Genomic DNA, 15,599 nt, shown 5'->3' with positions numbered 1-15,599 from the left:
CGTACTGCAGTGTTCTTGGACGTTCCTGTATTTTTCTCTGTATTCTTTCTTGAAAAAGGACATTCCAGCCATGCGTAACTACCTCCTAGAAGTGAATAATGTTAGTCCCAAGAAAGGAAAATGCAGAATTATATATTGGACACTGGCCCAAGTGACTGGAATAGAAACACCTTTGAAGATTAGGGCCTCAGTAACACAATCTCACCGGCACAAGGACGACGGCAAACGAGACCCGTCCTCATTCACCTCAAGACAAACTATTTCTGGCACAGGATGTATTTCTTTTAACAGACATTTTCCAAAATTATCTTTGCATAATGACGGGCACAGAGATGAAACAACTGAGTGGAGGGAGAAAAGCCTAAATCCTTCAGCGATGTTCACATCAGACTCGAGAAACTGGAGCACTTCTGCATCTCTACAAATTCAGAAGGCTCCTACCGCAAGAAAGAAGAACCTAACTTGTTAAAGCAATTTTTATTTAAGTATTTGGAGGGAAACTTTCATATCATGAGTAAAAATACTAGAGTTGAATGTTGTTAAAAAAGTCAAGATAACGGGCTGTCTGTGAAACAGCAGCTTCTGACGGAAAGGGGAAGCGAGGCTTTTCATTACATACTCCCTTTCAAATAAAAAAATTAAATGCTAGTTAACTGCAGTACATGTCATCGCTTTTTATACAGTCAAGAGAACGAAAAACAAAAAAAAAGCAATTTAAGAGAACGCAACCTACAATGGAATAAATTCATCCGCAGCAGAGACAGAATAAGACTGCTTTTATGAAAATTACAAAGAAACATGATACAACAAAAATAGGGTGTGGGGAATTTTCCACTAAGATTAAAAATGAAAAACAAACAAAAAAAAGAATTCACTTTTTGAACACCATTATTATTCAAAAACATATGAAGTTTCAACCTAGTTCTTTTCTTATACATGGGAAACACTGTTAAGGTGAATTTTCAAGAGTGAGAAGGCACCATGAACTCTTGGCTGATACCTTTAATGCACACTCAAGAAGAAATGATCTGGCATGACGCAAAAAATCATTAAGTGTTTCTATATATTCATATACCTTTTCATAAAAAAAAGCGGCAACAAGTCATTACTTCAGTGCCAAACTGTACTTTGTCTGGTTGACTCGCTCATTAAGATGATTTCTCACTTAGATGTGCACGATATTTTTATATGGTGGTGAAAGTGGGTGATTTTGCATCGTTGCATTTCATATTAGATCGGTAAATCAAGCGTTTTCTAGGTTCTGAGAAGCCAATCCTATCAAGTATTCCTAAACTCTATGCAAATGGAATCATTAAACGCACTGTCTAGAATGGAATACTCGTCTGTCCGATGTGGCAATTCCACTGGGTTCTGTTGGATATGTAATGTCTTGTAGCAGATGTTATAACAAAAATAACTTTTGTTTTTTGATTTACCTCACTGAGGCCATTAATGCTGTTCCTATAGTTGGTTTTCTGGAGTTGGATGACACTTCGCTGCTGTCCAAAATGCGTTTGAACCGTAACCCTCCAGAGTTTGTTCACTTTGTTGCTTATATTATTGCACTAGCTACTAAAGTCTTACATCTTCCTATAGAAATCTAATTGTTCAGAGTGCAGATTCTATATTTAGATAATGAACTGTATGAAATAAATAAAATAAGGGGATTTTCTGGTCAGAGTTGCTGATATGTTGAATACCTTAATTATTTCTAAAGTAAACAGTTTTGGTGTATATTCTTAAAAACCTATGGTCATTCAGCATAAAAGCCTTGACGTAACACTTTAAGAATGGATTTGTTTTCCTTCTCAAAAATGCATCAAAGAATTGTTTTAAATACAGAATCTGTGAGGCTTCCTACAAATTCATCTAAATCGTAATACAAACACAGTTTGTAATTCAGATAATATAGAAAGTTCTCTAGTGTCCATTGAAGTAAGGTCCCCAAAATGCAGTCTGTTTTGTTTCTGAATGGGAAAACATTGCAAAACATTAAGCGGTTCCACTGGCTGAATAGGAGAACTGAGGAAAATGAGGTCTTCTCTCGTTATCTACACAATCCATGCTGTCATCTGAAAAACGAAGAAATGAGTAGACAACATTTGGTACCTTTTTACGTGAACAAACAATAAGAGAACGCACGGTAAAGTTATTTCAGAAAATTTCACTGTTGCCTTTTACTTCCACAACTTGAACAGACGAAGAAACACGAACTCTTAAATCTCACCCCATTAAATGGGCATCACAGAAGATCCTGATTATTGCATGTAAATAGTTGTTTGGACGTCCATTTAAAATTGCCAGGAGCTGCGTTGCTTAAATCCATCTTCACTTTTTGGAATTTCTGGAAATTGCTATTTCAGAGCATCAAACATGCTCCGTTTCCACAAAAATAAAACACTTTTTCATTGAATATGGATGTTAGTCCATACCCAACTGACTGTTTGCACACACGGTTTGTGTGCAGATGTACACACGCAAAACTCAGGAAAAGATTTATTTTCCAGTGGCAATAAACAAACTTGGAAAAGACAACAGTGCAAATCATTTCACCATCTCCTACAACAGGGTTTTCATTTCCCAAACTGGAAAGACATGTGGAAAGTTTCACATCTGTTTACCAACTTCTTGGTCAAACACATATATGGAAAACCAGCAAGTTTAAACTGATGCTTTTTCACATGATCTAAAGAGACCAGGTAACGTTACAGTGAATTACTTCTGGTCATCAGGAGAACACAGTGGGCAACACGTGAGAAAACTTTACCTTGGTCAGGAGGAGTGATTGTTATCATTTGTGCCGTAAATTCTTCATCAAAATATCTTGTATCTGTTTCAGATGTAACTTGTGGCTTAAACGGTGGTACAAGCTATGAAAAGAAAAAGAAAAATAATTACTGTCCGTGTACAGGTTCTTGCAGTTTCTTGTTTAAAACAGGAAGCATTTGAAATGGAGATATAAGCTACAGTGCCTTTTCCTAAATTCCTAAAATAAGTTTAAGTAATGCCAGTTCATAAAGAAGGAACCATATACAGTAAAAAGTATTTGTTTATGTATGCACGTGCTATTTATGGGCATTTAAGTAATTTTGTTCCTAGGATTTAACTGCACAAAGAAAAACCTAACATCCTAACTTTTCTTCAACCATAGATACCAATTCCCTGCCTCATTATATACAAATTGTCAACTTCATATGGTCAGATTTATGCTTGAGGAGGATGAAAATGAATAAGAAAGACACTCAGTGATACCAAACTGATCAGCTAGACTTGTGTAACACCACAAGGCTGTAACGGTCACAAAAACGTTTTGGCTATGGAGTTACTGTGCTCGTGCAGCTTTGACCGCAACTGCGCTGCAGGTCGGACCAACCCGGGAGAATTTAGGACAAGGCAGCAGCAACGTGAGGCGTTTCTACTCCTGGTCCCCAACAGCGGTTTGATATCAACTCTGAATTAAGAAAATCTGGAGTGCTTACCAAAAAATTGAGTGTGCTTAGTGGTGAATTAATATCCTTCTGGGGACGCGGGGCCGGGCGCCTACACATGCACCAAGTTGGAACCCGGACAATTTTGGAGGGCAACGGAGCTGGGATTCAGACCTTGCTCACCTCCCCGCTGCACAGACAGAATGTAAACACCGTTCCCAGCCCTCCACAGAGGACATGTAATAGGGCTGAGCGCTGGGCTGCACTTTGCCCACCCCTGGGGTTAAGCGTGGCCGTCTTTTAATAGCGCTGAGCCACACCGGGCAACAATTTCGGAGCGTGATTGAGGAAGTAAACGGCTTCCAAGCTGAAACTGCAGGGAAGGGTTTATCAAGGCAAATGGTAAATTAAGCAGTGACCCCGAGACTCGCACTTCTGCTCTTCCAGAAATAAGAACTGCACCGACAGGAATCACTACCTGGAAAAAAATCAACACGTCTCGAGTGTGCAAAACACCTCTTCCCCACCCCCAGCTCTTCCTGCAGCTTAGATCTGAAGAATCGTTTGCTTGGTAAGTCAGTTAATAAGAAAAGCACTAAGCTTCAAGCTCCCGATCGCCAGGATCATGTTTCTGATCTGTTTTGAGATCACCTAACAGAGTGTTGTCCCATCTGACAAACTACAGTCCCATAAAGCTCTTCCATTTTCAATGTAGAGACTTTAAGAAGTGTAATCTACACATATGGTCATATTTCCAAATACAAAGAAAGATTCTACAGTTTAAAACTGTGTTTTGAAAATTAAGGAACACAAAAATTCTGTTTCTTATAAGAGAGCATAGTTATAGTATGCACTCATAATTTCTTCTAATTACTAATCATCTTCTGTGCCCCAGGATAGCATAAAGGAGCCTGGCAAATGTTCCTGTCAAAAACCCAAAAAAAATTGGGTGCTTAGAAGTGTTTTTTATGTCCTGAGTTTAAAAAGGAAAAGGAAACAGGATATGCCCAAGTCGCGAGTCACTCTGAGCCTTACAGTCCTGCTGAAGCTACTGAAGAGGGAATGCTTCACATTATAATGTTAATAACACTGTATATAATATGTTGGTGTGACTTGATTGAGAATAAAAATCCTGTTGAGGACGAACATTCTTCCTTTCACATTTTAACTCTATTCTCTTTCTCCTTACAGCCATTTTCTGCCTGCTCCTTATAGGGAAGCTCGGCGTGTTTCTGACCAGCCGTGCGTACGGGTGAAGTTCTGTGTGTCCTCTGAAGCCGGGGGGCTCGTGGCACCCGCGGTGACCCCCAGCCGATCGGGGACCTGAGCCACCCACGTCAGAACATCCAGCTCAGAACACATGTGTAACGGGCTAGCGCTGCCTCTAGCATCTTCCCTTTTATCTTAGTATCTGCTAAAAGCAATTTGAGACAGATTATGGCGCACCCACAAGAGCATTTTTCCCCCCCCAAGCTGTCAAATTCAGCACATTGAGCTGGAAACAGAGGGGAAGCTGCAGAAAGCTCGAACGCCGGCTTTACCAAGCAAATATGTTGCTTTCCTGGGAAGCTGTCACTGCAATAGCTCTGCAGTTCAGCTGGCAGGGAGGTGCCACCTGTAGCCTCCCACTGCTGCAGACCAGCATGATACCCACAGGCTTATCTTGGTTTAAAGAGACCAAAAAAAGCCAAAGAAAACTCCATGTGATTAAAATCTCATTGCGTATGCTTTGCTTGTGGGTAGGCAAAATACTGCAAATTAAATCACACCTTTCTTTGCACTGGAGACAAAAAACAACAATCTTCCAGGAGAGTCTAATGAATATTTTAAATTCTTGGGACAACCCCAGTTATTCTAAACTCCTTATAATTCAAAGCAAAGCTATGTTTCCAAAAAGCTTAATTACAAAGTAAGTGTTCTCGATTATCCCAAGCCTATATTCATAAACATATTCACCACTATATCGAGATAGTGGGTAACCAAGCTTAGCACATAAACACCTCTAGGCAGCCGACAAAATTCAGCTTTTATCCATGAGACTGCATTTCAGGTAAATGCTGCAAGATCCTCTTTGGGCCACCCAGAACGTAGGCAGCAATTACTGACGGGCTCTTTGGAATCTCTTCATTTGCACAGCATGGACATTTCTACAGTAGGTAATGGTTTACATCTAATTTCAGATGCACATGCTAATGGGACAGGATCAAAACCACAATCCAGCCCCCTTGGATACACCAAGGTCAGAAATAGTCTCAATTAGTGCACTCTTCTCCAAAATACGTAACATTTGGAATTTCCTGGTAGCTTCCACAACAGTCTGAGTCAGTACTTCTAAAGGACAATCTATGAAGGCTCTCTCAGGCCTACAAATAAATAAATTGCCTCCAGCTTGTGCGATTCCTCCTCCATTCAGGGAAGGAAGACTACCATCAAATAACAACTTCACTGAAGACATTTGAGCCCGGTTACCAACTTTCTACTTAAACTGCAAAAAACCCAGCAAAACCCCAAGTATTGAGCTTGCCAGCTGGGTGAAAATGAGAATAACCTCCTGTTGAGAACAATAATTCAGATATACTTTTTTACATTATACTGATAAACTCCATGCAAGTCCCTCCTGCCCTCATGGCTACATGCAGCTCTCTATCGAGGGATGCTTTGAAAGGCCAGAGGTCTAAACTCTATCTAAACTTTCAAGGCACAAAAATTTACTTAACCACTTTTCAGTTCCCTTTAGCCAGGCAAACGTGAGGAAGTGAAAGAAGAGAAGCAAACAGAGCACTCTTCCTAATTGTATACAGGCACTGGACAATTCTCCCACCATGGTATGGAAACCAGCAGTGCTATGCTCGATTTCTTTAAGAATAGAAACGTTGCTAATACATCAGTGTGTTAGTTCTACTGAAAGAATCCAAAGAATTAAAGCTCAGTTTCTGCTAAGTTTCTTACCTACTCCCACAAACTCGAGGGAGAACTAAACTGTATTTAGAGATCAAACGAGAGCTGATATCATGAAGGGCTGCAGGGGGAAGGGAGGAAATTGGGGAAAGGCCGGGACTGAGTGAGACCATGGGGCACCAGTAGAGCCTGGAATCACCAGACCCAGGTTTAATCAGCTGCATTTCATGGGAGCATTAGGGAAAATGTGGCTGGTGAGAATCATAGGGGAGAGGATGACAGCAGATGTGAAAGCATGAAGCAGGGCATCTTGGAGGAGTGTAACAAATCATCTGCGAACGAAGGGACGGTGAGGAACAGACAACTGATGAAACACGCTCATACGGAAAAGGGCTGGGGTCCAACTTGAGTGGGTCCCACTGGGAAGCCTAGGAACTCAGTGGGTCTTGAGGAAAACCAGTGAGGAGTTCCATGAAGTGCAGACGCTTCACATCAGCCCTCTTTCACCAAAAAAAATAAATTAGGTTTGGATTGATGTAAAAGCCACTTGCCTAATTCAGTCTGATTTCATCACTCAAGAGAGAAAGATGCAAAGGGAACAATCAGCCCATCTTCCACTACTACTTCTGGGAAGTTTTGCTTCCAGATGTTCAGGAGCCAACAATAACTCCTGGGCTTGCAAGCAACATGTCACTTGACAGCAAGGAATGGCAACAAGAACTCATGGGAAAAGCCATTTTAAAGGCTTGTACACTTTTCTAAATTTGGAAGCAATTTTGGTTACATCCTATTTATTCAGTCACAGAAACAACTATCTTATTGAGAGATACACCTCTCATTGCAAAAAAAATAAAAGCTTTGGTTCAAAAGTAATTCGATTACAGTATTTTAAGAAACAAGAAGCAATTTAGCCTTCTTAAAAACAATTGCAAACCTCTTTCGTGGAGGGCTTCTATGTACCTCACAGAGGACAACAAAATTTGAAACATTCAGTGTACCCACAGTTACAATTCACCTTGGAGAACAGTTGTATAAGTACCTTTTTCTCGTATACATCTTGCCAAACAATGCCAGCAAAGAATTTGTGCTGCATAATCTCCTTGGCATCATCAGGACCACCACCTAACCTGTTGGGGACAAAATAAGTAATTAGATGTTAGAGTACAGTTATTTTTCCTCATACAATTTTTATTAAGTGGTAGTGAAGAAATTCTGAGTTTATATAATACATTTGGGAGCAGTTCTAGCATTTGCTTCACATTTGTTTTTTGTGCAAGGGCTGCAAGACAGTCTATTTTAGGTTGCAACACAGTTCCACCGAAAGGTTTGAAAACAAGCTAGCAAACAGAATTAGAATAACGGTCTCTATTAAACAAACAAATGAAGACAAAAAATAATAATCACCATTCAAAAGACCATAAAGAAAGATGCTGTGTTAGGGACCGCAGCAGATCCTGCATGTACAAGGTCTGAGCCACCCACCCTTCTCTCTTTCTAAATTAACAAGTGACTACCCCTCACAATTTTCCAGAGCAGAATGATGCCAGCAGTAAAACGGAATTTGATTTTGAAGCATAAGAGAGGAAAAGATTTTTAAGACAAACCATTTTATGATACCTGATTTAAATCTCCATTAAAGAAAACAGTTGACAACTGCAGTGATACTATCGTGTTGTATGCAAATCCTTCCTCCTCTTCGGCTTCACGAAAGCACAGAGGGTGTTCTATTGACTTAAGGTATATCAAGATAAAGCACTCTCATTCCAAAATAAAACTGTCCACACAGTTAAGAGATGCAATCGGTTTAGTTGCAGTCTTGAGCTAGCAGATGCTTAGGTTTTGCTGCGGAGGCTAAAATGCTCTCTAAAAGACTGAACCACATCTGCAAGCAAAGGCATGTAATGAGAAAACAAAACACTTACTGAGCAATCAGCAGGAGACTTACTTTCAGGTAACAAGGTTAAGGAGATGCTCAGGATTTTAAGTACAAGAGGTGCCACCACGTTCATCCAGGCTGACCTCTAGTATCTGCCTGTTCTCAGATGCTTGGTGCCACTGACAAACTGAAATTTTATCCCTATTTTAAGAGCCCGGAGCAATGGCTCTACGTGACCAAGGCTACACCGGTACAGAAAAAGGGCTAAGGATTGTTCTTTGAACCTGAACTCAAACTGCCCGGTCAGGCCTCATCCGTGCTGCACAGCAGCTGGCCACGAATCTCCACTGGGCCACATATGGTAACCCTGCGGGACTAATGCATGATTATTTGGGGATACAAGGGAGGGTTTTGGTTCAAAATATCAGAGGTAATGTGAAGGCTGTGCTACAAGCCATCCAAGTGGTATTTTTTTACAGCTTGAGACTGCACTGCATGCTCTGGGACGTAGCTTGAAGGCACAACGCTACAGGCACAGCATGTGGTGTGGAAGAGTCAAATAGGCTGACACTTTATCCATACTGCTGGCTGGGAACGGATCCTGGTGCGTGCAGCCCTCTCTGCCGTGCCCAACACCATCCTCAGAGAGCACAGGCTGGCAGAGGCCACCGCGGTACCAGAGACACCAGAGTCCAGGTTTGTTTCCCGGCCCTCTTCCATTTAGCAGCACAGCAACTGAAAGGGTTTGTTCCTTCACGTTCCTTCAGGAAATGAGCAGGGGAACGGGGAACAGGTCCCCGGCCTTCGAGCAGCAAAGTGTTGAGTGACTCTCTCCTTCCCCAGGTAAGCTCTAAGACCAGGATTAAGCTCACCCTGGAGCCCAAGAGGCCAAACCACGCTGGGTGGTGGCTCTCCCATCCGCATGCCAGCACACTATGGAGCTGCAGAGCAGCCTGGAACAGAGACAAACTCTGTGAGTAACCAGACCTTGGCTGGTGCCCCACAGGTCTGGAGGCTTTGCCAAGTCTCTACCAGGCTCCTCACTGCTTCCCCAGCGCAGATGATGACGGTTGCAAAGAACAGAGTGGAGTCAATCCTTTTTACCTACAAACATCCACAGACTGCGGTTCTGCGCAGACGTTCCGGAGCGGCTACAGACTAAGAAGAACCTGAATCGCATTTTGCAGAAGCCTGCAGGAAGGCTGGTTGGCTGCAGCCACGTACGAGGGCTTTGGATAACACCATATCTAATACAACTCTTTGCTCCATGAAATACATTCTCAGGGAAATGTCAACAAAAAGCCCCAGATGTTTTACTTACCTTTTAAAAATCTATACTGTTAAGCAAATCCATTCAAAGCAAACGGGGCAAATATAGAAACCTCATATACTGGATATGGACCTGCTCCAAAATACTCTTAATACCCAATACATCTTAATACCCATTCAAAATACTCTTGTTTTTCACAATTATTATGAAAGGACCCTCTCAAGGAGAACAAAATTAAATCAGTACCTAACGCAAAAATAGCAGTTAAAATAACTGAAAAAGCAGCAGGCTTGTCTTTTGTAAGGACATACAACAACTGAAGAAAAATATAGGAGGAATAAAAGTCTTGAAAAGATTCTTGTACAATAAAAAATTCCATGCATTTAAGTCTTCAGACAGAAGCAAAACCAGTTTAAATAGGACTTAAAAAGAAAAAGCTACTGAGATTTACAGTATACAAGGAAATACAACAGAAAGCATACAGGCAAAAAAGCAATTAAAACAAACAAACAACCCAGACTTCTGTCTAAATTGGTCACCTTAAAAAATACCTGTCAAACAATTCTGGTTATTCATTTAAATTCCATCTATATTTGAGAGCCTTTGTTTCTATGTTTCAGCTACATCCCAAGGAGAAAATTATTAATAAGTGCAACATAAGTATTACACTGAAACCATCTCCACATTTTTAATTTCTATAAAATTGTGTAATGCTTGGAAGTTCCTTTAATCATTTAATGACAAATGTCTGTGCTCCACAGTCAAGGGTTATCAGTTATCATTCCAGAGAGAAAACATGTGCAAATATTTTTTAAAATGTGGGCACTGTAATTTTTTAGTATACATATAAAAACATAGTGCATACGCACACCGTCAACAGTGAAAGTGTTATCATCACAGGCCAGAAGTTTGCACTTAGTGGATCACAGGAAAAATACTTTTTCTATACTTGCCCCTGTACAAGTAAACGGTGCTCAGCAGCCAGGTCCATGCCCAGCCCTTTCAGAAACCCACAACCTCCTAGTTTTGTAGTTAAAATGATTCCATCGTAAGAGCAGCCAGACTCCAATGCAGGAAAGCGGGAAACGGCTGTCTTCACTCTGCCCTGCCAAATAATCCCATTCATAAGCTTGTGCTTTGATGACTCCCGATTTGGACAGAAAAGGCTGTATTCTTCCCAAAGTCCTGTATAAACAGTCTTTGGGGGCTTTCCTGCTCAGAGATTAAGACTTTTGGAAAGCGTAACGCAACTCCCAGCTCTGTGCTGAGCTTTACTTCCCTACTTCTCCACTAACCACGTGTGTGCAACACAAACATGGTGGATCCAGTGACAGTGGAAGAGCTCCCACCTCCCAACATTAGTAACCACAAAGGGGACATGTTTGAGGATTCTGAGGCTTGGGGGGGAAAAAAAAAATCATCTCTTTAAATTTGCCTTTTACGTTTTCCTCAGCTTCAGCTTAGACTTCTTATGGGTGAACTGTTTTGAGTCTGCCCAAACTTGTTCTGAACAGCTTTGGACTGAACCAATTTAGACTAAAATTATCATACAAAACAGCTCAGCCTCAGTCTACTTCAGAGCACCTGGGGAAACACTTATGAAGACTTGATGAGCACTCTGCAGTTCAAGTGATATCCAGGACACAGGAGTTGTCTGGACTTGATGATCTTAAGGGTCTCTTCCAACCAAAACGATTCTATGATCTCTCTGTGGCTGCAAAGACTGATCACCAGTTCCCAGCAACCACCTTCAGTGCTCCAAAGCCAAAACTACAACTCTGTGAAGACACCGAATCTTTTAAAAGGCATTCGTGAAATGCTGCATCTTCTTCCTGCCTGCCAAGATCCAACAGCACCACAGAAGCAGATGAAGCAGCTTGTGACAAATCCCATCAGAAAGAGGGTGAACAGCCCTGAGCGGTAACAGAGAGCACTAAGGCATGTAGTGAAAACACATGATCGCAATTCAGAGGAAACCATCCTGAAGTTCTCTCAAGCTTAACACCTGCCAAGATTCAGAGCTTGCTGATTACAGCAAGCTGTACACTCTGCTCATTACAAACCCACCCACCCAACCGTCTAAACTCAGCCCGTTTATACAAAGCGCTCTGGTCCATGCCCACTTTCACAGGCTGCAGCCTCCCCAGCCAGAGAAACAATCATAAAAGTTAAAAACTCCGCTGTTTTATGTGTGAAAAAAATGCTCTGATTACTTCCTTCCATTTGATACATGTCACAAAGCAGAGAAGGAGAATTTCAGGTCACATTAAAAGGAAGTATTTACAGAGCAGATTTTTTCCTTCTTGGGAAAATTAGGGCTCACATTACAAGATTAATAAACTTATATCAATCCCAAAAGAAACTTCAAAATTCCTTTTCTCTTACAAAACGGATACGATATGACCAAATTTAGAAAACAGCCATGATTAAAAGCAGAATGCAATTTATTGCACTTCACATTTTCACCATATGCCATTGAGTTTGAGACTGAACTGGTATTACTGAATGCAGAGTGCTAAGACTGCTTATATATAAATAAATAAATAAATATATATATATATATGTACCAGCTCAGGCACAACAGGTAAATTTTAAGATTTAATTCACTGATGCAGGTCACAATTCCCTAGCTCCTTGACATTTATCTTAAAATATCCTCATCACTGAGCTTCATTATATCAACTATTTTTGTTGTTTAGGGTTTTTTAAGGATTTTACGGGAAGGGACATCTCCCAGTTTCACTTCTCTCATGGTTTTGGCTGTCTGCTCCATCCCACTCCAAAGTTCATCAGCAGTTCCTAAATGCTGCCAATTCTGATGTTTTTGCCACAGACAGCATTATGAGCCCAGCTTCTGTCCACCACTGGGCTTTGTGGAAGAGGAGATTTCTGTTGAATTACACAGTGGTTCCCGAAAGCATCACCAACCGGCCAATGTCAACCAGACTATCGCACATTATTTAACTTCGCACTGAATGTATTTTCATAGCTATCTGGCTGTTTTTCTTCAATATGGCTCCCTGAATTCACTATGAGTCAACTACCAAGTATCCCAGGCACCCACTCCAGCACACCGACCACACGGTACAAAGAACATAAAACTACAAGTCCAGAAGTCAGGACTCGTACCCCTAGGGCTTGCAGCTCAGCTCTCCGTACTGCCTGAAGCGCAGTGGATTTGCAGAATCACAACTTCAGTTAAAAAGCTGGGTGAACGGTGATTGGTGAGAAACCAGTATTTAAGAATGGTCCATGATCCAAAAAGCCTGGGAAGCACCAGTGTAATTACCAAGCTGTGGGCATGTGTGCAGGCTTGTCTAGTCTATAGTTATTTCTATCAGCAGCATGAAAATCATCTGTCCAACAAGACCAGAGCATCGTTGGTTCCAAGCCTGCAGAAGATACATATGAAGAAGTGGCTATTTGTATAAAATGAGCATACTGTTGAGTAATTATTGGCACTGGGAAAACCTTGTAATTAGAAACAAGTGGGCGTTCTTTGTTTGTAAACAAATTGCATTTTGGTTCATCAGAGATGCTCCTTTAAGAACAAATTACAGCAGATGCTGCTTGTGTTTCCAGTGATTGAAAGGCCCCACCTGAATAACCTACGAAAGGGTCACAGTTGTATTTAACCCAGCGTCTTGCTGGACAGGAATCCTGTTGGCAGGGGCTGCAGCCATGCTGGCAGAGGAGGCTGCTCCTGGGGGTCCCCTCGCAGGCACCGGGCTCTTACCACCTACAACAAAGCTGGACACGTTCCCAACTACAAGTGTTCCTGGTTCCCCATGTCACCACTAAGTTGAATCCTCCAGTAGTACAAACTGGATTTGCATTACAAGACCCCTCAACGGGATTTTCCATCAAAAACAGTTATGGAAATAGCTGACAGTGACGACAAAAGTCCTTGCTGCAAGTATCTCTGTACCGGCAAACCCCATTTTCCTGCAATGTGCACGCACACACACACAGACTAAACCTCAGAAAGCAAACTGGAATACTCTGCTTGCACCTCACATGAAAGATTTCCTATTTGGGGCCCATTTACGGTGGAAAGTTCAGGACAGAAGATCAGTGGCAGAGTCACAATATTATTTGTTTTAAAAACGTCAGGGTTGGCAAGATGGCAGCTTTTTAAACTGACATTTATCTCCATGTGAGGGTCAACATCCTTACTGGATCTTGTTTATTTTCTGTTTGTTAGCCATTAAGGGCTTGGGGCTTGTTTTGTTTTTCTGTTTTTAAATCTAGGGTTACTTTTTACATAATACAGCATAGAGAACAAACAAAAAAAAAGAAAAAATAGGACAAGTAGATTAAGCGTGGTATGAACTCCACTACCAGCATGGTACAAACACCACCACCTACCGTCCAAAGCAGGATGCAAAAACACTGGCACAGATTTAAAGAAAAATTCAAGTGAATGAATGGACAGGAGCCTGAACTGGGACAGGTGAGGGCATTCTGAGTAGAGCACCTTGTAAGTGACCGAGGGCAGGGTTAATGTGTTTCGTCCCAGGCTACAGTTTTGTGTTGATGGCAGCCATCGTATTCTGAAGTTCAGCCTTCTGATTGCAAACAGTGGCATGAAGCAGCTTTGGTAGTGTCAGCTCATGCCAACAGCTCCACCAAAAATGAGTAGGTCCACTTGCTGCATCTCAGTGGATGACCAGAACAGATGACCAGAATCAGGATGATCAGAAACAAAACTACAGTTTTGTCTGAAATACCTTACTCAACTTTAAATAAAGAAAAACAACTGGCACACATGCATTCAATAGCCCTTTATGCCATTTTCAGTTGTTTTACAATGATGGCAATATGGGCCTTTCACACAGCAGCATAGAAACTCACTTTTCAGTCAGTTGCCTTGAAGCTAGTTAGTTCCGTTTCATAGATGTGTCTCTGTATAGCACAACCATCAACTTCTTTGTGAAGCCTTTAACATTTTTTTTGCATTTCTGAGGGCCACAAGTGCTTAAGAGTGCAACTATTAAGTAACAGTCTCACCTTTGCTTAGGGTCTTTCTTCAGCAAACCTGACAAGAGAGATTTTGCTTCAGGTGACAAAGTGCGCGGAAATCTAATCTCCTCCATGAGGATGAGTTCAAAGAGCTTTTCGTGGTCCTGATTGTAGAAAGGGAGCCGGCCACACATCATTTCATACATCACAACTCCTAAACCCCACCAGTCCACTGCACGACCATAGTCATTATCTTCCAGCACCTGCAGAAACATAAGGAAAAAGGCTTTAGAAGACATTCCCAAACCAGGCATGGACACAGAACTTGTGGCAAAATTTACCCCAGCAAGTTAATGTTTTCATGTGTCACAGCCAAATCTACCAGAAGAGCATTTGCAGAAGATCCATTTGAAAAGAACTGGTATCCACGTTCACCATGTTAGGTGAGCAGGAGGGGGAAGAAGAGGCAGTTGGTACATGACAGCAGCTTCCTTCTCTTCTTCCTCCCACCCTCCCTTACATTATGGTCACTATAAGCACAACCTTTGAAAGCCCAAAGGCTGAGAAAAGTTCTCAGGTTACAAAGCCAGCTGTTAAGTTCTTGCTTATTCATCACAAACTGTTAGCAAATGGGATCAAATTTAAAAACCAAAACCAAAAACCAGACCCCCAAGGAGACATTATGGAAAGAAAAGACCATCAACCTGTTACTTCACAAGCAACAAGCTGAACACCCCCATCATCTTCGTATCAACCTGCACCCTGCAAAGGGTGGCTCTGCACATCCAAAAAGACCACCCACAAATACTGAATGACTAATATACATTAAACACTAAGAGACAGAACACAACTCCTAACTTTTGACCGGCTACAGAACAGCAGGCAAATCGCCTGGAAATGTTTCATCTCCTCCCCTCTGCATCCCTCCAAAAGCAATCGCTCACTAGCTCTAGCACTCCTGCCTCTGCTTAGAGGGCTGCAGACCCAGGAGCTGTCAGTGGGGTGGACTTCTGCCAGGTCTCACAGTGGAAGAAGTCCAGCACAGTTCATTTTTCCCTTCCCATGGGCACTTCTACCTGACAAAGCCCTGTCTGGTGCAGGGATTCGAGACCCCAGTGCTCTCCACCTCTCCCGCTTGCTCCACAGAAGCCCCATTATAGAGCAT

The 15,599-nt window shown here is 41.8% G+C and overlaps 1 protein-coding gene across 3 annotated transcripts in view; it reads right to left on the bottom strand.

Moving 5' to 3' along the window:
- Positions 1-462: 462 nt before the first annotated feature.
- The window catches only part of AKT1 (AKT serine/threonine kinase 1), a 74,324-nt gene continuing 59,187 nt past the window's right edge, over positions 463-15,599 (bottom strand). For all 3 annotated transcript variants that reach the window (XM_065063323.1, XM_065063322.1, XM_065063321.1), the window contains exons 11-14: positions 14,483-14,697; positions 7,366-7,453; positions 2,768-2,870; positions 463-2,072 (exon numbers count right to left, since the gene is read on the bottom strand). In XM_065063323.1, coding sequence (XP_064919395.1) covers positions 1,993-2,072; positions 2,768-2,870; positions 7,366-7,453; positions 14,483-14,697 — 486 coding nt within the window. In that variant the 3' untranslated portion in view covers positions 463-1,992. The remainder of the gene's footprint in view (positions 2,073-2,767; positions 2,871-7,365; positions 7,454-14,482; positions 14,698-15,599) is intronic.

The sequence above is a fragment of the Columba livia genome, chromosome 5, assembly GCF_036013475.1.
Source record: "Columba livia isolate bColLiv1 breed racing homer chromosome 5, bColLiv1.pat.W.v2, whole genome shotgun sequence".
In the NCBI taxonomy this organism is placed as follows: domain Eukaryota; kingdom Metazoa; phylum Chordata; class Aves; order Columbiformes; family Columbidae; genus Columba; species Columba livia.
This window is presented reverse-complemented; position numbering and strand designations above follow the sequence as displayed.